Source organism: Erinaceus europaeus, chromosome 1 (assembly GCF_950295315.1).
Source record: "Erinaceus europaeus chromosome 1, mEriEur2.1, whole genome shotgun sequence".
In the NCBI taxonomy this organism is placed as follows: Eukaryota; Metazoa; Chordata; class Mammalia; order Eulipotyphla; family Erinaceidae; genus Erinaceus; species Erinaceus europaeus.
The window spans coordinates 191,946,581-191,971,145 of NC_080162.1; the positions used below are offsets into that span (position 1 = coordinate 191,946,581).

General features: G+C 42.5%; 1 protein-coding gene across 1 annotated transcript in view; it reads right to left on the reverse strand.

The window, feature by feature from the left end:
• CLVS1 (clavesin 1) overlaps positions 1 to 24,565 on the reverse strand; it is a 210,647-nt gene that overhangs the window by 3,313 nt on the left and 182,769 nt on the right. Inside the window, exon 5 of the mRNA XM_007527478.3 lies at positions 21,723 to 21,958. Coding sequence (XP_007527540.2) covers positions 21,723 to 21,958 — 236 coding nt within the window. The remainder of the gene's footprint in view (positions 1 to 21,722; positions 21,959 to 24,565) is intronic.

Consider the following 24,565-nt stretch of genomic DNA (forward strand, 5'->3'; position numbering starts at 1 on the left):
TGAGACCTTTCCTTTCATAGTATTCTCTTAATTCCAATCCAGATGTTCCACTCCCCAATAAAGTCCGCAAACCTAGATATAGACCAGGTCCCCTGAGATAGAGCATATGTCCACACGTGTCCAATAAACCAGGGAAAAATATATACCTGAAAGCAGAAGTACACAAAAGTCTTCAGAGAATACCCCCCAACACTTCATCTGCATTATTCCAGCCTTTAGGTCCATGAATGTTCAACAACTTGTTTGGCTTTGTATGTTAACTCTCTTTTCAGCCACCAGGTTCGGGATGCCAGCATGATGCCGACCAGACTTCCCTGGACTGAAGACCCCACCAATGTGTCCTGGAGCTCAGCTTCCCCAGAGCCCCACCCTACTAGGGAGAGAGGCAGACTGGGAGTATGGATCGACAAGTCAAGGCCCATGTTCAGAGGGGAAGCAATTACAGAAGCCAGACCTTCCACCTTCTGCAACCCACAACGACCCTGGGTCCATGCTCCCAGAGGGATAGAGAATGGGAAAGCTATTGGGAAGGGGATGGGATATGGAGACCAGGTGGTGGGAATTGTGTGGAGTCGTACCCCTCCTATCCCACAGTTTTATTAATGTCTCATTTCTTAAATAAATAAATTTAAAAAATGTATTTTGGAATCTCTACAGCTACTCTTTCCTTTGTAAAGGAACACATACATTCTCCTATAAATGTGCCCCCCATGTCTAAACATTCTGTGAATGTCAGGTGCATAAAGTCAAATAAATTTTATCGAATTTTTAATATTTCAAGAGACATTTTAGAGTCTTGGTTTCTCAAAATTAGGGCAAATTCTTAAGCATGTTGTCAAACCCATCAACTTTGGAATCGTATTGTAAACAGAGATTCTAACCCTACTGGTTGAAGAGCCTTCAGGGAAATTTTCATGTTTTTCAGTCCCTTTATTCTCTTACCTGTAAAATAACAACTACCACCTGCCTCCCATCACTGTTGCTAATGATTAAAATTACTAAAGCACTCTTGGCATATAATTGTACTTATTTGTAGTGTGCCTTATCGTTGCTATTGTTAGAATGATAATGGCGATCTTTAGTTCTCTTTTTATTTGTTTTGTTTTACTTTGTTTTTGCCACCAGGGTTATTGCTAGGGCTTGGTGCCTGCACTATAAATTCACTGCTCCTGGCAACCAATTTTTCCTTTTTTTTTTTTTAAAGGAAAAGTCTGTGTTATATTTATTTATCCTCTCGTGTGATAACTAGAAAAAAAAATTCTGGGGGGCCAGGTGATGGCACACCAGGTTAAGTACACAATGAACTAAGTGCAAGGTCCTGAGCAAGGATCCAGGTTCAAGCCCCAAGCTCCCCACCTTTGGTGGGGGTGACTTCAAAAGCAGTGAAATTTTATCTTTCCCTCTCCCCCTCTCTATCTCCAGCCCCAGGAGCGGTGGATTTATAGTGCCAGCACCAAGCCCTAGTGATAACCGTGGAGGCAAAATAAATAAAGATAAATGAAACCAAGAAAAATACCAATTTTAAAAGTCACTCGCAACCCATTTAACAGACTCAAAAGTCTTTCTAGGAAGACAGACACACGGCAATGCTCAGGAAGTGTGTGTTTAATCTGTTAACCATGGAAGAGATTTTTGTTTTGCAACTCCTTCACCTTGGTAGTAATCTCAACTGTATGGAGTTATACCCCTGTTGTCTTACAGTCTTGTTAATCATAACTAAATCACTAATAAAATTTATTTTAAAACGTTTTGGTTCACATAAGAAGCTTAGCATTTCTACTAAAACAAACATTTCAGACTTTTCTCATAAATCCTCTTTCTGACACTGAAAGCCAGATTATCCTCAAAGGTGGGCAGGGAAATGATTTAAATAATTTCAACTATCATTATCTCTTTTTTAAAAATATTATATCTTTATTTATGTGACAGAGACAGCCAGTAATTGAAAGAAAGGGGGAGAGACAGACACCTGCAGCCCTGCTTCACCACTCATAAAGCTTTTCCCGTGCAGGTGGGAACCAGGGGCTTGAACCCGGGTCCTTGTGCATTGTAACATGTGCTCCACGAGGTACACCACCACCCAGTCCCTCAACTGTCATTAACTCAAAGGTATAGTGGACAATCCTAGCAAAGGCTTCATTCTCCCCTTGATCACCTTGCCTAGAATTTTCCTATTCTTGTGTTCACTCTTTCTGTTCCTCTCTCCCTTCGAGATCTCCCATCCCTTCCTCTCATTCCTTCCACCTTTTCAGTCCAAGATCTAGAAATTTCCCTACCCCCCTATAATCACCAAAGATCTATTAACAATGGCCTAACTCTTACTGAATCCAAAGACAATTAAATTCCAGGCAGAATGTAAGCGTACAAACTGCCATGAGGGAGTTCTTTCTCCATACACCTATAACTGGAGTGAGTTCTGCTCTCAGTCACAGGCTGATTTCCAAAACTTTATCTAACTGGTCTCAGCAGTCATCAGCACATACTCTTCTAGCTAATGAACTGCCATTGACCGATGTAGATGGGGGAGATCCCAAAAGAGTATGGAACTCTGCCCTGGGATGTCAGATAGTCACTAGAAGACATAGGTCTGAATTGTATGAAGCCACAGAAGTTATTGAATTTGGATTCATTTCAATCCAAATCCACCTACTTCCTCCCTCCCTTCCTCCCTCCCTTCCTTCCTTCCTTCCATCCTTCCTTCCTTCCTTCCTTCCTTCCTTCCTTCCTTCCTTATTGCCTCTAGTATTATCTCTGGTGCTTGGAGCCAGCACTATGAATCCACTGCTCCTGGTGGCCATTTTTTCCATTTTATTGAATAGGACAGAGAAATCAAGAGAAAAGAAGAATATAGAGGAGAGAGAAAGATACACACCTGCAGCCCTGCTTTGCCACCTGTGAAGGATCTCCCCTGCAGGTGGGGAACCCGGTGCTTGAACCTGAATCCTTGTGCAAGTCCTGGTGTTTAGCACTATGTGCGCTTAACTAGATGTTGCACACTCTGCACCCCCTCCTCCCCCGTCTCCACTTGCTTTCTGCAAAACAACTGTCACTTCATCGGGAAGCATTCATAGTCCTGACTATTTCTTCTTGGTTTGGGCTTATTTTCACCGAATATCACACAACTGTCTAGTACCCTATACAGACTTCTACAGTCCCATGTGGTATGCCAGGATCTCAACCCTTGCCAGGGTGCAGAAGCCACACAGACAGACTGCCAGGTGAGCTATCTCCCCGGCCCTCGGAATGGAGCTATGATAGCTCCCACGTCATGGCAGGTAAGGGTAATAAAGATCAGATGGAATAAGGCCTTTAGAGCCCATAGTCCAGGTCATTAGCCCTTAGTCCATAGTCATTTTTTAACTCCTAGTAGCCTTCCCCATGTATGGATAAGCACAATTGTTCTGAAACGATTTCCAAATGTAACCATGAAGCATGCAGGGAACTCACAATTCCCATAAGCTGACCCCAAAACCTGAAAGGCAGAATCATGCACCGATTCACCATTTAACTGAACACAGAGACTAATGTTTCCACACAGGTCATAAATGGATAGTTGAAGCTTTCAGGATAAGTTATAAGACTAAACAATGTGTAAGCTAAGCTTGTTTTATATCTTGGAAAGCTCAGAAGACAGAAATCTCAGATTATCTGCTCAACTTTTCTGTGCGATATATTTGTAGTTTTTTTTTTCACTAAGTGAATAATTATGAGTTTCTCTCTACTGCAGTGCATTCAGTAATGTCATTGGTAAGAAGTCTTAAAGCATATCTGTAAAGACATGCATTCTTCTGTACAACCACCAAGTTTCCATAATTAAGATTATCCTTGCAGGCAGCATAATTATGTTCCTGGGAACAATTAATGTTTGCTAAGCCAGGTAAGTACATCAAAAGCTTCCAAAGATAAGTCTCAGGCAGTAAACCTTCCCCCTATTAAAATGAAAAAATAAAAATGAAACTTCAGAGGCCTGGAAATATCTCATTCAGTACAGGGTTCCCCTTCCAATGGCAGAGGCCTTGGGTTCAAACCCCAGCACCACATGGGAGCATTATAACACCAGGGAGAGAGAAAGTATAAAACCCTAATAATGTTTTAAATCACAGTTTATTCACAGAGTATTATTCACAGAGTATTATTCAATAGTACATTAAAATTGAATTGTGGGATACTTTCAGAGGTGGGGTGTTAGAGTAGGAGCCATTTTGAGTTGATCTTCTGATAAACAAGAAAAAGCTATGGAAATCACCTGAAAACTCAACAAGATATAACAGGGGTTTCTTCAGACGCTCACCAAGCCGCAGCTCTGGCTTGTGGTGGGGAGGATTGAACCTGGGAATTTGGAGATGCAGGAGAGTTTCTTTCCATGACCATTATACTAAATAATCCTACCCCCACAACTGTGATTTCCATGACCATTATACTAAATAATCCTACCCCACAACTGTGATTTCCATGACCATTATACTAAATAATCCTACCCCACAACTGTGATTTCCATGACCATTATACTAAATAATCCTACCCCACAACTGTGATTTCTTAAGTAACTCACTTAGGCACAAGTCAATCCAGGTGAGCATGATCAGTGGGTTGAGAAGGAGTGAAGAAGAGAATATCTAAGAACTAAGATAGTAACAACAAATGTTGGAGAGGTTGTAGGGGTAAGAGAACCCTCCTGCATTGCTGGTGGGAATGTAAATTGGTCCAAACTCTGTGGAGAGTAGTCTGGAGAACTTTCAGGAGGCTAGAAATAGACATACCGTATGACCCAAGAATCCCTCTCCTGGGGAGATATCCTAAGGAACCAAACACATCCATCGAAAAAGATTTGTGCATACCTATATTCATAGCTGCCCAATTTGTAATAGCCAAAACCTGGAAGTTACCTAGGTGTTCAACAATAGATGAGTGGCTGAGTAAGTTGTGGTATGGAATACTGCTCAGCTATTAAAAATGATGAATTCATCGTCTTCACCTTATCTAGGATGGAGCTTGAAGGAATCATGTTAAGTGAGATAAGTCAGACAGAGAAGGATGAATATGGGATAATCTCACTCATAGAAGTTTAAAAATAAGAACATAAGGGAAAACATGAAGCAGAACTTGGACTGGATTTGGTGTATTGCACCAAAGTAAAAGACTTTGGGAGGGGAGAGGAGGGGAGGGAAGGAGGGGAGAGGAGGTTTTCAGATCCACTGTAGGGGATAGAAGTGGGGACAGAGACCTTTGGTGGTGTGAGCACGATAAAACTATACTATTAACTTACTAATAGGCAGAAAGAAAGTAAAGGAGGGAATATGAGAGGAGAGGAGAGGAGAGAGGATAGGAGAGGGGAGGGGAGGGGAGGGGGGAGGGGAAGGGAGAAGAGGAGAGGAGAGGAGAAGGGAGAGGAGGAGAGGGGAGGGGAGGAAAGGAGAGGGAAGGAGAGAGGAGAGGAGAAGAAAGGAGAGGAGAGGGGAGGGAATGGGAGGGGAAGGGAGGAGAGGAGAAGGGAGGGGAGGAGAGGAGAAGGAAGAGGAGAGGGGAGGGGAGGAAAGGAGAGGGAAGGAGAGGAGAGGGGAGGGGAAGGGAGGGAAGAGGGGAGGAAAAGAGAGGGGAGGAGAGGAAAGGGGAGGGGAGGGGAGAGGAGAGGAAAGGGGAGGGGAGGGGAGGAGAGGAGAGGAGAGGAGAGGAGGGGAGGAGAAGGGAGGGGAGGGGAGAGGAGAGGGAAGAAGAGGAGAGGAGAGGAGGGGAGAGGAGAGGGGAGGGGAGGGGAAGGGAAGGGAGGGGATGAGAGGGGAGGGGAGGGGAGGGAGAGGAGAGGAGTAACCCACTAGGACCTGTGGCTTCATTCTGCAGGTTCAAAGCCGCACAAATAACCCTAGTGCCAACAACAAAAATATGTAATAGAGCTAGAAAGATGGCTTATCTGGGTTGAGCACCTGTTTTGTCTGGCCTCCACCACATTTTAGGAAGTTTTGGTGCTGTGGTGACGTTTCCTGTTGCCCTCTGTCTCTCTGTCTCTGTATATCTCTCTTTCTAGTTTAATAAAAGCCACCCAAAGTGGTGAATCCCCAGTAATGACATAAATAAGATAAAAGAATCTGTCTTGGGGCTGATAAGATAGCTTATCTGTGAACGCACTGGCTTGCTATGCTCATGGCCCAGGTTGAAGCCCCTAGAGCAGAGCTAAAGCACTAGGGAGACCTTGGTGCTGTAATGTCTGTTCCTATCTCTATATCTGAAAAAGGGCCTAAAGCAAGGAAGATCCCTTCATCTTCCACATCTATACTTTTCAAAATTCTGATTTCAAACCTGCCATGTTCTACACAGTAACTATTCCTATGTCACTGAGTTTATCTAAACCATCTTGTCACAGGATCCCAGATCCCAGTGGTGGTGGTTCACTTGGTCCAATGCACATGTCACCATGTGTAAAGACCAGGTTCAAGCCCCCGCCCCCACCTGCAGGGAGGAAGCTTCACAAGTGGTGAAGCAGAATTTCAAGTATCTCTCTTTCCCCGTACTTCTTCTAACTCAGTTTCTGTCTCTATCTAGTAAGTAAATAAAATATAAAAAAGGAATCTCATTATCTTATTGACAAAAAATATAGATATATGTGTAGTATCCTGTCACTAGAAATGGCTGGACAATGGGTCATAATTTACTGATGTAGGGATCAGCTCCCATCTGACATACAGTCCCTGAGAATGTGACAGACTGCACATAAATTGCAATTGGGGTTCAGTAAAACTTGTTTGCTATATTGAAAAATCCATTTTGGGATAGTTGAGAACGGAAGATTTCAACCCGTACTTTATCTGTTTACAACTATCAACTGCCAGAGAATTTCCTGCCTCCATGCGTGGTTATCATTCTCAATGATGACAGCCACAACCACTGCCATTTACTGAGCACCTACTATATACTAGTTTCTGCACCAAATATTTAAACTGTGTTATCTTTGTTTAATTCATACAATAGTCTTCTGAGGTGTATGTATCATTATCTTCATTTTGTAGACCAGGGAAATATGTTTTAGTTAAATTAATATATTCAAGACTTAATAGTTAGTCATGGAACAAAAATTTGAAGCCCCAAATGACTATAATTCTCAAATAGTATGAGTATGTTCTCTAATAAATATCTGAAACTTGGTAAGAAATTAAAGGACATGAATATATACATATGTGCATATCCATACATATTAAGAGCTATTCACATCCATATTCTCAGAGAAGCATTTATCCCACTGTAGTGATGAATTTAATAGTTAATACAATCACTATACTTAAAAGAAAAGCTTTTATTTTTTTGTAAAATGGGTAAAATCAGAAAATAACATTTCATTCAGGAAAAGGTGCTCTATGAATTGTACATTATAAATTTTTTTTACCAGGGCACTGCTCAGCTCTGGCTTATGGGGGTGCTGGGGATTGAACCTGGGACTGTGGAGCCTCAGGCCCGAGAGTTTGTTTCCATAACCATTATGCTATCTCCCCACACTTTTTTTTTACATTATACAATCTTATCTTCACATATGACACAAGATAATTAGTAACATAATTAGTAACACTTCAAGAACTTTTCTTCTTTTTTTGAAAATTAAATATTTTGGGGGCTGAGCAGTGGCACGCCGGGTTAAGCACACATGTGGGGAAGCGCAAGGAACCACGTAAGTATCCCGGTTTGAGCCCCGGCTCCCCAACTACAGGGGGTCACTTCGCAAGCAGTGAAGCAGGACTGCAGGTGTCTGTCTTTCTCTCTTCCTCTCTATCTCCCTTCCCCTCTCAGTTTCTCTTTGTCCTATCCAGAAAATGGCCTCCAAGAGCAGTGGATTCGTAGTGCAGGTAGCCAGCCCCAACGATACTCCTGGAGGCAAATAAATAAGAAGAAAAGAAAATTAACGTTTTTTTTGTTGTTGTTGTTTTGATTGGATAGAGAGAAATTGGAAGAGGAGGGGAAGACAGAAAGGGGGAGAGAAAGATAGACAACTGCAGACCTGCTTCATCACTTGTGAAGCTACCCGCCAGACCACTGCAGGTGGGGAGCTGGGGGTCCCAACCGGGCTCCTTGCTCGATCCTTGTGCTTTGTACTATGTGCGCACCCAGTGCTGGGCTAGCTTCGTGGGCGGGAGACAGATGACCAGAGACTCATGGCTGAGCTGTATGCAGTATCTCTTTATTCATGTGGAACGCAGCACAATCTAAGCCATCTAAAACTATCTATAACCACAATCCTGTCCTTATATATATACTCGCCAAGTAGGGTGGGAACAGGATGTGACGTAGAGAGGGTGGAGAGAAAAAAGGACTGATGGACATCAGGGTGACTGCGAGAGGGGGCGGAGCAAAAAGACATCGTGAACAGTGGGGATTAAACCCATGCCCTGGAGGGAGGGTGGTGCTTAGTTAACAGTGGTTATGTAAATAGACCACACCTTTGAGTGGGATCAAACCAATGCCCTGCAGGCATGCCGGTGTTTAGTTAAGCAGGATTAAAGCCGGGGGAGCTGGCATACTACCCAACAACCCAGCCTCCTCTTTTTTTTTTTTCTATCCTATTTAGATAATTTTCTTTCACGTAAGTTTTTTTTTCTTACTGTCAGCATTTACTAATTACGACTCACATGACAATTATTCAATGGTTTACAGTATTGTTGTATTACTTCATTTAAGTATTCAAACAAGTCTATTTAGTAGATATTGTCAATCTCCCAATTTTACACATAATACAAATGATAATTAGAGACATTAAATACATTAACCAAGATAACAAGTGATTGAACTTGGACTTAAACCAACATCTTTATGATTTCAGAAATGCAGCTATATGGAAGAGTACCCCAGTCACCCACATAATAATGATACCTGTATAGAAGCTATAGAAGCGCTATCAGCAAACATGGAAAGTGGATTAACAGGGACACAGAGGTGATTTAGTTCACCCAAGGCCAGTTTGTCTGTCAGCAAACAAATTGGTCCAGGGCACTGGAGATGGGAGGAAGGATTGCAGAAAGCGGTAGACACAGTTGATGACCCAATCATACTTCCTGCTTGATTTGGTTACCAATGGGGTTTATTGCTCTGTATGAAGCTGAGTTCCTGCGACATTAATTTACAGCTTTTCATGTTGAGACAAGCAAGAGAATGTTGCCACAGTCTCTCCATAGGGTTTTGAGAGGTAAAATATATAATAAAGCATTTACAATGCAAATGTTCATCATTTTGCTAATACTTCTCTGATCATGATCTTGTAAGCATACTAACTGGCAATCCACCTTGTGTAATATGGAGATAACCTAGGTTTAATTGCTTGGAAAAAGCCAAAGGAAGGGCCACGAACTCAGAGAACAGGTATGGCAGCCTGGGAGATGGTCCAGTGGGTAAAGTGTTGGAGTCTCAAGCATGAGGTCCTGAGTTCAATTCCCACTGGTACATGTGTCACAGTGATACTCTGGTTCTCTCACACTTTCTCATTCCTAAATATATGTGTTTTTTTAAAGATAATAGGTATGAAGTAGATTATCTGATATTATTAGTATTGCCAAGAAATTTACCAAAGAACATTGAGTGTTTGAGGTATAAATGAATTCAAAGTTGTAACTAGTATTTTTTATGCCCAAATCTTTTTTTAAAATAATTTTTCATGCTTTTTATATTTATTTATTCCCTTTTTGTTGCGTTGTTGTAGTTATTATTGTTGTTGTTATTGATGTTGTCATATAGGACAGAGAGAAATGGAGAGAGGAGGAGAAGAGAGAGAGAGGGAGAGAAAGATAGACACCTGCAGACCTGCTTCAGAGCCTGTGAAGCGACCCCCTGCAGGTGGGGAGCCAGGGGCCTGAACCAGGATCCTTAAGCTGGTCCTTGTGCTTCGCGCCACATACACTTAACCCGTGGCACTACTGCCTGACTCCCTTACCCAAACCTTTTGTAGAATGTCAGGTAGCAGAGTGAGGTCTATAGATGTCTTTGGTCACAATCTATATAGAAATCAATCATTCTTGTAGACACTCAGTGTGTGTGTGTGTGTGTGTGTGTGTGTGTGTGTGTGTGTGTGTGTCTGTGTGTGTGTCTAAGCACACATGTCTGTGTGTATGTGTAGGTTTATGAAGTTTTAAAGAATGAAATGCATACTTTAAGTACTTATATGTGGATGCAGGTGATCTGAGATGGTCAGCAAGAAATGTCAGCAATCTTGGGCATGCACCTGATTAAGTACATAGTATAAAGCACAAAGACCCACGCAAGAATCTGGGTTTGAGGCCCACCCCCTTCCCCCATTCCCCACCTGCAGGGGGGAATCTTCACAAGTAGTGCAGTCGTTTCTTTCTTTCTCCCTCTCTACTTCCACCTCCCCTCTCAATTTTTCTCTGGAAGGGAGAAAGAAAAAAATGTTAACAATCTTATGTTTTTAATGTACAGCCATTTCTGGAGAGGTTGTTTTTGTTTTTAACTTCCAGTTGTGACTTAAAAAGGCAGCACAAAATGTCTGCAGGTGCTCACACCAGCTGCTTTGGAAGGAATCATATTGCCTTAAAATTGGAGCAGCACAAAAAGCCACCAGTCAACCTCAAAGCGTTCCTAATTAGTCCTTATTATTTTCCTCCCTCTGAAGTTTGCAGAGCACATCCTCAGCGGAGTTACCAGGATAGAACTAGAGTATGTCAGGAATGTCTTGAGGGACAAGGAGGAAAACAAAGTGAAAAAATAAACAAATGAAATTACATAAAACACCGAAGTTTCTGCAAGGTAAAAAAAAAAAAAAGAGTGAGAGAGAACAGAGATTCTAACAAATGGGAAAATATTTGTACAACATTCATACGACAAACAGATGTAATTGAACAACAGTAACAACAAATCAAATGACCCAGATAAAGGGGGGAAGAAGGGACTAGGTGGTGGCACACCCCGTGCACTCATCATTATTTTCTTTTATTTTTAACTTCTTTTTATAAAAATATCTATTCATTTTCCTTTTTTGTTGCCGTTGTTTTTTTATTGTTGTAGTTATTATTGTTGTTGTTATTGATGTCATCATTGTTGGATAGGACAGAGAGAAATGGAGAGAGGAGGGGAAGACAGAGAGGGGGAGAGAAAGACAGACACCTACAGACTTGCTTCGCAGCCTGTGAAGCGACTCCCCTGCAGGTGGGGAGCCAGGGCTCGAACTGGGATCCTTACGCTGGTCCTTGCACTTTGTGCCACCTGCGCTTAATGTGATGCACTAACAAGGGACTTCCACATCACTATTTTCAAGCCCCCAGTCCCCACCTGCAGTGTGATAGCTTTATGAGCAGTGAAGCAGTGCTACAAATGTCTCTCTTACTCTCCCCTCTTTATCTCTCCCTCTCCTCTCAATTTTTCTCTGTCCTATCAAAGAAAAAAAAGTCTACAAAGGCCACTAGGAGTAGTGAATTCACCATGTAGACACGATGCCCCAATTATAATCCTGGTGACAGAAAGAAAGAGAGAGAAGAGCTTAACAGACACTTCACAAAAGAGGATTTGTAATTGACCATCAAGCACATGGAAAAAAAAATGTTGACTATCACTTACTATGAAATTCAAAACCACAATCATTTGCTATCTATTCTCTTTTTGGCTTATCTCACTTAACGTGACAGAAAGAGAAAACACATAGAAAACTTGAACTTGATTTGGTATATTGCTCCAAAGTAAAGAACTGGGGAAGGATGGCATGAAAAGAGCTGGGAGGGGGAGGTTTGGGGTCCAGGTGCATAATGGTAGAGAAAGACACAAGTTGGGTGTAAGAATGTTTTGCAAGGGGACCAGGTAGTAGTGCAGCAGGCTAAGCACACGTGGCGCAAAGCGCAAGGACCAGCATAAGGATCTAGGTTCAAGCCCCCTGTTCCCCATAGAGGAGGCCGCTTCACAAGCGGTGAAGCAGGTCTGCAGGTGTCTGTCTCTCCCCATCTCTGGCTTCCTCTCCTCTCCCGATTTCTCTCTGTCCTATCCAACAACGACAACAACAACAATAATAACAACAATGATAAACAACACGGGGGAAAAAGAAAAAAAAAAGAATGTTTTGGGAGTCGGGTGGTAGTGCAGCGGGTTAAGTGCACGTGGTGCAAAGCACAAGGACCGGTGTTAGAATCCGGGGTCGAGGCCCCGGCTCCCCACCTGCAGGGGCGTGGCTTCATAGGCGGTGAAGCAGGCCTGCAGGTGTCTTTCTCTCCCCCTTTCTGTCTTCTCCTCTCTCCATTTCTCTCTGTCTTATCCAACAACTACGACATCCATAACAACAACAATAATAACTACAACAATAAAAAGGGCAACAAAAAGGCAAATAAATAAATAATTTTTTTTTAAAAAAAGAATGTTTTGCAGACACCTATTATGGTGAGATGAGAAATTGCAGCCTTGTGTCAACAACTGCACTATAAACCATTAAACCCCTCCCTCATATAGTGATTTAAAAAATATTAACAATAATAAATGCTGGTGAGGGTACTGCATAAAGGACACCCCTGTACGTTGATGGTGAGAATAGAAATTGGTCAAATATCTATGGAAAACAGTATGGAGATTTATAAAATCACTAAAAATACACCTACCATATGATTCAGCAATACCACTCCTAGGTATCTATCCAAAGAATGTAAAACGGCCAATCCAAAAGGATATATGCACACCCGCGTTACTTGATGTGCTAGTCACAGTAGTTAAAATGGAGAAACAACCCACATGGAGTACTACTCAGTTATAAGGAAGGATGAACTCTTGTACAATGTGCATGTAGCCGGAAGTGGTCATGCTAAGTGAAATAAATCAGAAAGAGGAAAAACACTGAATGCTCTCACTCTGGTAGAATACAAAGGAGGGGGGTCGGGTGGTACAGCGGGTTAAGTGCACATGGCTGAAGTGAAGATCTCTGTGAGCCCCTGGCTCCCCACCTGTAGGGGAGTGGCTTCACAGGCAGTGAAGCAGGTCTGCAGGTGGCTGTCTTTCTCTCCCTTTCTCTGGCTTCCCCTCCTCTCTTGATTTCTCTCTGTCCTATCCAACAACAGCAGCAATGGCAACAAAATGGGCAAAAAGTGGCCTCCAGGAGCAGTGGATTCATAGTGCAGGCAATGAGTGCGATAACTCTGGAGGCAAAAAAAAAAACCAACAACAACAACAACAAAGGAGCAAAGCCAAAGCTTGAAATTTTGACACAGAACAGCAGTCACCACAATGGGAAGAAGTAAGGGAGTGTGCCAAGTGGGCAGTGGGAGAGGAATATTGGCAGTTTGGTAATAGAGTAATCTCATGATGTTGTCATATACAGTCTGGTCAGAATTGAAATTATACTCCAAAATATGTTCTTTCTTTTATTTCTTATTCTCTCTCTTTCTCTCCTTCTTCTTTCCCACCTCTTTCTTTTCTCTCTTTCTCCCCCCCTTTCCTATTCCATATCCCTCCCTTCCTTCCTCTCTTCCTTCCTTCCCTTCCTTTCCCTTCCTTTCCCTTCCCTTCCCTTCCCTTCCCTTAACTTCCCTCCCTTCCCTTCCCTTCCCTTCCCTTCCCTTCCCTTCCCTTCCCTTCCCTTCCTTTCCCTTCCCTTCCCTCCCTTCCCTTCCCTTCCCTCCGTTCCCTTCCATTCCCTCCCCCTTCCCTTCCCTCCCTTCCCTTCCCTTCCATTCCCTCCCCCTTCCCTTCCCTTCCCTTCCCTCCCTTCCCTTCCATTCCCTCCCCCTTCCCTTCCCTCACTTCCCTTCCCTTCCCTTCCATTCCCTCCCCCTTCCCTTCCCTCACTTCCCTTCCCTCACTTCCCTTCCCTTCCATTCCCTCCCCCTTCCCTTCCCTCCCTTCCCTTCCCTCCCCCTTCCCTTCCCTTCCCTTCCCTCCCTTCCCTTCCCTTCCCTTCCATTCCCCCCCTTCCCTTCCCTTCCCTTCCCTTCCTTTCCCTTCCCTTCCCTCCTTTCCCTTCCCTTCCCTCCCTTCCCTTCCCTTCCCTTCCCTCCCTTCCCTCCCTTCCCTTCCATTCCCTTCCCCTTCCCTTCCCTTCCCTCCCTTCCCTTCCCTTCCCTTCCATTCCCCCCCTTCCCTTCCATTCCCCCCTTCCCTTCCCTTCCCTTCCCTCCCTTCCCTTCCCTTCCATTCCCCCCTTCCCTTCCATTCCCCCCCTTCCCTTCCCTTCCCTTCCTTTCCCTTCCCTTCCCTCCCTTCCCTTCCCTTCCCTTCCCTCCCTTCCCTTCCCTTCCCTTCCCTTCCCTTCCATTCCCCCCCTTCCCTTCCCTTCCCTTCCTTTCCCTTCCCTTCCCTCCCTTCCCTTCCATTCCCTCCCCCTTCCCTTCCCTCCCTTCCCTTCCCTTCCTTTCCCTTCCCTCCCTTCCATTCCCTCCCCCTTCCCTTCCCTTCCCTTCCCTTCCATTCCCTCCCCCTTCCCTTCCTTTCCCTTCCATTCCCTCCCCCTTCCCTTCCCTTCCCTTCCCTTCCCTTCCCTTCCCTTCCCTTCCCTTCCCTTCCCTTCCCTCCCTTCCCTTCCCTTCCCTTCCCTTCCCTTCCCTTCCCTTCCCTTCCCTTCCCTTCCCTTCCCTTCCCTTCCCTTCCCTCCCCTCCCCTCCCCTCCCCTCCCTTCCCTTCCCTTCCCTCCCTTCCCTTCCCTTCCCTTCCCTTCCCTTCCCTCCATTCCCTTCCCTTCCCTCCCTTCCCTTCCCTTCCCTTCCCTTCCCTCCATTCCCTTCCCTTCCCTCCCTTCCCTTCCCTCCCTTCCCTTCCCCTCCCCTCCCCTCCCCTCCCCTCCCTTCCCCTTCCCTCCCTCCCTTCCCTTCCCTTCCCTTCCCTTTCTTCCTTCCTTCTTTCTTTCTGTTATCACCAGGGCTTCACTAATCTGGAACAACTTGTTCAGACAGAAACAGAGTGACAAAAGCAAAGATGTAGAGGGAGCGGATGTGGAGAAAAGATAGCATAGCAGCAAACTTCTCCCGTAGCAGTGGGGGCTGGCTCAAACGTGTGTCAGGTGCATAGCAAAGCAGGCTCTCTCTCAGGGGAGCTGTCTTGTCCAAAACACAGTGTCTTGTAAGCCAACTTTACCTGTGTTAAAAATAATTTGAAGAAAGAAAGAAGTTCTAAAAACTTAACAGTGCTCTACTTTATGGCCTTGATATAAAATTTCAGACACTAATTTCCACACTTTAAACCCAAATCATATCTAGAGCAAGCTTTGCCTAAACTATAAAAAGAATTGTAATTCTGTATGCAAGTAACATACTGCTTTGAAACATGACACTGAAAAGAGATTTTTTTTTAATCACTTTGTAATATCAATTAACTGTTTTCATCCATTTGATCATTAAACCTAAGAGAATCCCATTGCTGGCTGAGTGTTGGACACAAACATCAGCCTTGTGGAAATTCGGGAGAGATGTTTAATGACCAAGAGCAGTATGCTCACAAGAAATTATTTGTTGCTTTTGTTTTCCTTGACTAGACTATATCTCCCTTTCCAAATCTTTGCATCTGATCATGGCACTTCGACAAACAGAAATCTTTTCCAGAAGGTACTGTGAGTAACCTAACAGCCTGCCTTTGAAACTCTATCCACTCAGTTCACACACAAATGTTCATTTCCTTCTAATACAGCCCTGAAGCTTGATGGCATCACTACAAATCTGTTGCTCCTAGTGGCCATTTTTTCCTGTTTTTTTTTTTAATTTTTTTTATTAAATAAGACAGAGAGAAATTGAGAGAGGAGGGAAAAAAATGGCCAGAAGGCAGAAGGAAACACAGACACCTGCAGACCTACTTCATCATTTGTGAAGTGTCCCCCCCCCCCCCGCCTTGCAGGTGGGGAGCAGGGGCTCAAACCTGGGTCCTTGAACTTAGTAATTTGTGGCTTAGCCAGGTGTGCCACTGCCCAGTCCCCAGAGCTCACATCTCTTTATCTTACAACCTTTCATATGATTCTTTGAGAGCAAACATGCCTCTGTACACAATATTTTATTTAGTCCCATTCATTTTCTCACTCACCAAATTCATTGTATAGATTTTCTTTCACACTAGTGGAAATGGCTATGGAAGATGTTTTTTACAAGTTGGTCCTTTCTTTTTCTTTTTTAATTTTTTAACAGGAAAGAAAGCTGTATACATGCAGGGTCTATCCGCCCCAGTCAGATGCACAAATAACAAGGCTACGCGGCTATCTTTCCTTGTTCTTTAAAGAAAGATGAGCAAGTTCCTGTCAGTACCCATGAAACATTCCAGCAATCAACGATCAATATAAAATACTGAGCATTTATGGCTTACCCAGAAGGCTTTTGCTTCTAGAAGCAGTGACAACTCATGCATTGGCTGCTTGAGTCAGACTGATACTCCAAAACCATGAAATTCAACCCTGTTTGAGCTGGAAACCCAATAAGAGACAATGGAGAGGACAACAGAGGTGTGGGTCATTTATTAAGAAGTTATTCATCATGTGACTTTAGTGAGCTTAACATCTATATGGAATATCTGTTACCAGTCCGAACAATCAATCAAACAGCCCCCCTTTTTTTTTTTTGCCTTGACTCCTGTCCCCACACCATTACCCTTTATTCTTTAAGGATGGACTTTATTTCATGATGATGGGATTATTTCTGCCAGAAATGTGCATTTATCTAACCAGTGCATATGGTCACCCTTAAAAGAGGACTAGATGATGAAAGATCACCAAGGCCAAAGTCAACTTTACTGGCAGCTGAAAAGAGTTAAACTGACTTTTACTGCCCAAGCAGGAGCCAAGAGAGAACAACACTGTCTAAAATTTCTTTCTCACTTGGATATCTCAACTCAGTCTAGGTGTTCTCCCACCTTGACTCCTTCCACCACCAAATCTGATCATTCATGCTATAGGACATCCTCTCATTTCTTCCGTGTGGGAGCTAAGAAGGTTATTTAAGGAATACAGAATTAAGCCAGTTGTTCAAAAGGGTTAAAGAGAGTCCTCACAAGTAATAGCTGGACATAACTGTAAAGCACTGACGCTTTCCAGTTGCCCAGCATGTAAAGGAGGTTAGGGTGGGTAACGTGTCTGAAAGTTGACGTCACTCTTCACTGGTGCAAGTGAAGGGTCATCTTGGTTCTTTTAAACCTATTCCTCTAGTAACGATTTTCTTGGATCCTTGATAAGTGCTGAAGGTCAGGAGTTATCACAGTACTGAGTCATACTTTGGTTGGAGGCAACAAAAACTGAGTTCAGCATTTATGGAAATTACAACAACTAAAAACTTTGAGTTTTAGGGCAGGTGTAGATAGATAATGGCTATGCAAAAAGACTCTCATGCCAGAGGCTCCGAAGTTCCAAGTTCAATACCTCAAATCACCATAAGCCAGAGCTGAGCAATGCTCTGGTTAAAAGGGAAAAAAAATGATAATTTTAAGTTTTGACTACAGGAATGGCATTAGGATAGTAAAATAAACCTGAAAATATCTTTCTATAAATCTAAATGCATAGTGAAGGCAACAGAAACATTGTTCCACCATGCAAACACTCTTTTAAAAATTCTGAGGGGCTAGGTGTTGGCACACCTGGTCGAGCACACATATTGCAATGTGCAAGAACCTAGGTTTGAGCCCTTGGTACCCACCTGCAGAGGGAAAGCTTTATGAGTAGTGAGGCAGTGTTGCAGGTGTCTCTCTGTCTCTCTCTCTCATCCCTTTCCCTCTTGATTTCTGGCTGTCTCTATACAATAAATAAATAAAGATAAAAAAATAAAATTCTGCTTGTTTGTTTGTGTATACATATCTATCTTTATCTATTTCAGTATTTACATATATAATTGAGCCTTGAACAATAAAGGTGTCAGGGGCCGCAGCCCTGCCCTTCTATCATCTGAGTATAATTTATAGTTGGCCCTTTGTATCTGATGATTCTGCATCTGCAGATTTAAATAAATAATGTTTGTAAATATCAATTCTGTAGATAAAACATAATCCCAGTTAAAGTGGACCTGCAGTTCAGACCCACGTTGCTCAAGAATCAATTCCATACACAATATATTGCATATGTGCAAATATAAATAAAATCTTTTCAAAAAGGACTAACATTGAGATAGTGTTTCTTTGTGTCTGTGTACCTTTTTCATGTATCTATAGTCATTTATATTACTTTAGCTGAGCTAAGGGATAGAGTCAGAAAGCAATTAATAAAGCATATCTAATAACTGAGAACGATGTCACCAAATCAACACACTGACTAGAAGACCCTGTACAGAATTCAGGACACAAATCTCTCAGGCCCTCATTCTCAACCTGAAACAGAACTGTTGGTTCCCAACCCCATTCTCTTCTCATTCTTCCTTGGGCTGGAACATTGTCCTCACTGTGTAAAGACTGCAGCCTGAGAAGTCTCCCATTAAGCAGAACATAGAATCTGATTTTGGGTTGTTTCCACTAAGCTACTGAGCCATCCCAGAAGAGCTTTCTGACAATCCACCTGACTTTGCAACTCCTCATTTTGTGAGATAACCAAACTCCCTTATTGCTCAAAGTGTTCTCACTTTGGAGCTTTGTCTTCTTTAAGGTCAGAATAATGCCAACAAAAACAAAGCCTGTATGCTGTTATTTGTCAGGTGCTTTTAACATTTGGGTTCCCTGGACCCCAAGCCTAAACATATTTCAGCAGTACATTAGATGGACGAATGGGAAAGTCACAGACATACACAGTTCTACACACAGAAAGTGATCTGGGAGCAAAGAAATCAACTCTAAGTTCTTTTTAAAATTATATTTATTTATCTCTTGAATAGAAATAGCCAGAAATTGAGAGGAACAGGGAGACAGAGACAGAGAGACTCCCGCAGCACTGCTTAACCACTTGTGAAGCTTCTCCCCCTACAGGTGCAGACCGGAGGCTTGAACTCGGGTCCCTGCGCATTGTAACATGATTCAACCAGGTCCATCACCACCCAGACCCTCTGAATTCTTTATATAAAAAGCAAATTCAGGAACTTAAAAAATATAGAAGTAGGGCTGGCAGGATAGCTCACCTGGATAATACAACTGCTTTGCTGTGCGCATGACCTGGCCCTGGCTTTCTCTGTCTGAAATAACTCAGCCCAGAGCAGTCAAGGCCTGGTGATGACTAAAAGTGGGCTCATATAATATTAGAACAGAAAATTCCACATACTCAAAAGTACACAATATATGAGGGAAAAAAATAGAGATTGTTAAATCAATCTATGTCGAGAAATTTCTATCTAAGAGAATGACTCTCTGCTTAAGGATAGAACCAAAATTATCTGGGGGTGAGGACGGAGGTCAGAGCCTGTTACAACTGCTCACTCACAGAGAATTTTAAGCATCCTGGATGTTATGCTACATGTGTGCCAGAGTGCATTGTTCTGATCCGCCTGGAACTTAGAGGTTATCCGTGCTCAGAAGCTGTATTATAAAAAGTGATTAGGTCACAAGGACAGTCTGCAAAAGCCAATTTCACTCTAAATGAGGCCTGTTGGGTACTCTGGCAGGGGATGGGAGTACAGACAACATCTACCCAGTGGGAGTTAAGGCATCCTTCCAGAGTACAGAGCCCTGTTCTCTGGCTCACCGTAGAAACTAGGAAGTACTAATGCCACACAACAGAAAACCAAGCTGCCTCATAAGCTGCCAGCCACCTCATCAGGTGAGAGACTTCAAGGAGTGACCTTTTAGATCTCTTCTAGTTCTGTTTGCAGTGTTTCCACATTCCTCTAGGTTCACGGGGCATACGAGATAATATAAATGGACTATCCCATAAATTTCTCAGTCACTGCAGACTTCTGTCTGTAGGCATCATTTACTGGCAAGGAAGCCTCTCCTGGCCAATGTCACTGCTAGTACCAGTCTCCCCTCCCTTCTGCTTCTTGAAAACTCCTAATAAGTTCTGGTAACAGGAGGTAACAGAAGCGGGCAGTGTACCTTGCTGGCTATGATGAGATGTGTTGGTGCTTACAAGTTTCCCCAGTAGTCTGGGAGTTTGACTCAGATCTCATTTTCACTAACACACTCCTCCATGAAGACCTCATTAGAAATCCTCCTTGCTGAAATGAATGAATGAATGCTTTCTCTGAACACTGGGGCAGCCTCATATAATTCCTCTAGTGGACATCTCTCATTCTGCACTGTACTATGCTATTTATGACCGTCTCTCATCATCTTTACATCAGCCTATAAAACAGGATCCATAAGGGCTTTGGGAACATCAGGGGAAATGAACTCTTTCCCATTGTGAGCTGACAATTTGCTTGAAGCAACTGGACAAGACCACCAAAAAGACATCAAAGAGGTATTAGCTTCTGTATGAGACAAGTGTGTATAGAAAATCTGTTGAGTTGTCTGCCTTATGTTAGACAATGAGCTGCATTCTTGGGTAGGGGGTAAGGTGAATTAGAGTTAAACAATGTCTTTTCTTTCAGTTAATATTTGGTAAGGAAGGCTGCCACCTCCTCTGATCCTCAACATCAAATCAGAGAGGAGACTTCGTTTCTGGACATAGTGACCTTCGAGAGAGCTAGACTATAACTGACAATCCGAGGGAAGAATGGTGGATTCCTATTTTATGCTTCATGACTTTGGAAGGTCAGACATCTGTGAGGTTATGATGACCTTACCCAAAGTCTCTTAAGTTATGAATGGACAGATGTCATTGTTCATACCCTTAAGAAGTGGGATGGGGGTGAGGGTGGGATAACTTAGAGCTGAGGATACAAAGTATAAGAAAGACCAGTTAGCGTGCCATTTCTGGTCAAAGACGCAAACACAAAACTTCAGCTCACATCTGCCCAGGTCAGGACCCCAGTTCAGCCCTTTACTAGCTGTGCGACTCTGAGCCGCTTATTCACCACTCTGCACGCCACGCACCTCATCTATAAGCTGGGAGTAACAGTGACTTCCCCAGACAGTCATGGTGAGGACTTAGGGAGGAAATTAGAGTTAGGGAGACAGCATAATGGCAATAAAACAAAATCAGGAGTGGTAGCCCGACTTCCTTAAGTTTGTATTTGTATTAGTTGATTATTATGTAAAAAATCCAAAAAATACAGTGCCACCCTCTATGGAAGTCCATTGAACATAGTATGCAAAGTACTTCAATACCTGGATTCAAAAATCAATGGAACTTGAAGTCCACTGCCAGCTCACAACCTTATTGGCTACTCTAGAGTATCCCCTTCCTTTAATATTGCCAGAGCTGCTCACCTTTTCTGTTGGGCATGGAGTTTCTGTTTCGTTAAGCTTGGGTTGCTAATTTCTATCCTCCAGAGTTCAATTTGAATGTCACCTGCTTTATAAGATCACTAGAGATCTTACTTGACAGGTTTTCCCAAGGTGCATTTCTCTGTCTGATAGGTTATTCACATGTACACTCTCAGTGCCTAATCAGTGTTTGCAGCCAAGTAAATACTCGACAAATATTCCCAAATATGTAGGCGACAGGAACATTTTCCGGCAGGTGACTTTTCCATGAAATATATCTACAAGGCCCTCATTTCATTCTCTCTGTATTAACAGACTCCCTGGGACTAACACTATAATCAGGACATAAGTGAGGTCATAGCCTTCAGCTGTTTCTTTAATATAAAGGGGACAACTATATTTCTAGGCCAGCCAAGCCCCATTTACTTTCAATTCTAGTGAAATCAGCTGAGAATGTATTGTAATTTATTTTACCTAAGGTCTGTTCCCATATAGGTCTTCAATGACTTAACCAACAACAGACCTACATTAAAAATGTCTTCTGGCCTCTGACTAAGAGATGCTGATAGCCCAGGTCTTACCTCTTCATCGGTTTGGGTGAGCACTCTCTCTCCAGGTTGGAGGACGTGTGTTTCACATGCATTGCATTATAGGAAGTATGTGTATAGTCATTTTCATCATTGTAGTCAGGGCCAAGTAATGACCGGGCCCAAGTCCCCATGTCATATGGAGGAAGAGTTCCTCCAAATTCAGAGGGCAAAAATTCAGGGTGGATTAGCTGGTGTAGACTGTTTAGATTGTTTCCATGCAAGAAAATCTGTAAAGAAAAAAAAATAGAAATAAGAAGTCCAAAACATATGACCAAGTTTTTAATCTCATACACAATTTAGCAATGAAAAAAACGATGATCTTTAAAGATGTATTGAATTTTGTCTGTAGCTTAGCCTTCACAAAATATTAATTTACGTTTCAGAAAAAGGGACTGAATTAATCGTCCTTAAAAATGAAGTTCATGAACAAACTATTATTTAATTTTTAATTCTTTTTTATTTTTTCCCCTTTTGTGGCCCTTGTTGTTTAATGTCATTGTTATTGTTGTTGTTGTTATTGCTGTTGTTGTTGTTGGATAGGACAAAGAGAAATCAAGAGGGGAAGACAGAGAGGAAGAAAGAAAGATAGACACCTGCAGACCTGCTTCACCACCTATGAAGCAAACCCCCTGCTTCACAGGGGAGCCAGGGGCTTGAACCGGGATCCTTATACGTGTTCTTGCACTTTGTGCCATGTGTGCTTAACCTGCTGCACCACCGCCCATTTCCCCAAACTGGGTATTATCTGACTCCGGCCCAAACTCACATACACAGTCATCTCCTAATAATCTCTGCTGATGAAAAGAGCAAGATGCAGACCTTCAAAACCTATACTCTTGCCCACCAGCCACCCCATCCTACTCTGATCATCTCTAGACTTCTCCCTTTCCTCTATATCTCTCCCCCTCAGTCCTTTCTAGTCCTGCACCAAGTGGCAATCTCTTACTCAGTCTGTTCCAATGATACCCGACCACTCTGGTTCTATACCAACCTTTAATTAACTCTATTATCTACTGACTTCTGTTTTTCTTTTTTTCTTTTTTGATGACTTGTTTCCCTACAGAAATAGAACACTCAGAAAAAAAAGAAATGATCTTTTCTTACTCTTTGAATAAGTACACCCTAACTTCCAGGGTGGTAGAAGCCAATGGCCAAAGCTCAGTCAATGAAGCATGGAACTGACTGGAAAATATTTTTGTCATCATTTTCCATTTATATCTGGATTGAGAGTTAACATCCAAATAAGTCTGTATCTTCTAAACATCCAGTGTGAGAAGTGGTGGAAATTAGTGGAGCAGGGAGAAAACTCACTCCCCAAATTACACAAGCAGCGAAACTGTGCTGCTGGGGTGACTTTTTCTTTGCCTATCTCCTCTTTCCCTCTCAACTTCTCTCTATCGCTATCAAAAAGAGAAAAAATAGCCACCATGAGCATGAGATTTGTAGTGCAGGCACCAAGCCCCCCATTGACAACCCTGGTGGTTAAAACATAAATAAAAATGAAAATTTATACATACATATAATGTGTGTGTTGTGTGTAGACATACATCCATATGTATTTATCAGATGAATTCACCAAGTGGATAAGCTATAAGAAGATAATTATCAGGAGTTGGGCTGTAGTGCAGCAGGTTAAGTACATGTGGCGCAAAGCGCAAGAATCGGCATAAGGATCCCGGTTCAAGCCCTGGCTCCCCACCTGCTGGGGAGTCGCTTCACAGGTGGTGAAGCAGGTCTGCAGGTGTCTACCTTTCTCTCCCCCCTCTGTCTTCTCCTCCTCTCTCCATTTCTCTCTGTCCTATCCAGCAACAATGACAACAATAATAACTACAACAATAAAAAAACAAGGGCAACAAAAGGGAATAAATAAATATAAAAAGAGAAAATATTTTAAAAAATAAAAAGGAAAATAATTATCATTGTCTATCTGACTCCTGAATTGACTTCTAAAAGTTTATTCAAAGTGTATCTGTGTACTGATAGTAATTCACATACTTCATATTGCAGGCTCAACACATGTAATTTTAGCCAAGTATAAAATATCAGATTATATACACATGTGTGCAAAAACACATGACATAGCTATGACGAAATGTAAATGTGATTTAAAAAACATTTAAATATAGTTTAAGAATATCCCATATAAATATTGTGCTGTGCTATATCCTGCTTATCATTTTGGAATAAAGTACATGTCTAACACTCTCTGTGTTATAAATGATTAAGCTAAGATGCAGAGAGGTTAAGAAATGTTCAGTTCCTCAGCAAATCAAAATGCCAAAAAAAAAAAAAAAAGAAGAAGAAGAAAGAAAGAAACAGCTATGATGGAAGATGCAGGCTTCCCAAATGTCATGTGCTGATGTAGTTGAGAGTCTAAAAGCTTTCTTTTTAATAGCATTATTATTTCCAGTGAACCAGTTTCCCAAACACAATGGTGATGAAACTAGTAGCTAGGACCCAAGAGTCACAGGGAAAAAAAAAATTACAGAACTTCTTCATCACCATTATACATTCGCAGGACAAAATACTAGCTATTAAATATCTGATGAACAGGAAGCTGCTTGACCCCATATCTCCCATAAGCATTTACTGTAAAATGGGCATCAGGCATTTGCATGTCTTCAAAGTTTCCTTTGGTTTGTCGCTGAGACTCTGAAAATAACCCAGATGTACTAAATTATTGATTAAATCCAGGCCATTTGCAAACTCCAGCTGAGGCTGAAATGTTCAGGGACTGTAGAAAAGCTTAAAAAAAAAAAAAAAAAACAAGGTGAGAAGGAGAGAGGTGGAAAGAAGGGCAAGTCATTTTCCTTTCTCACCCCCTCAACCCTGAC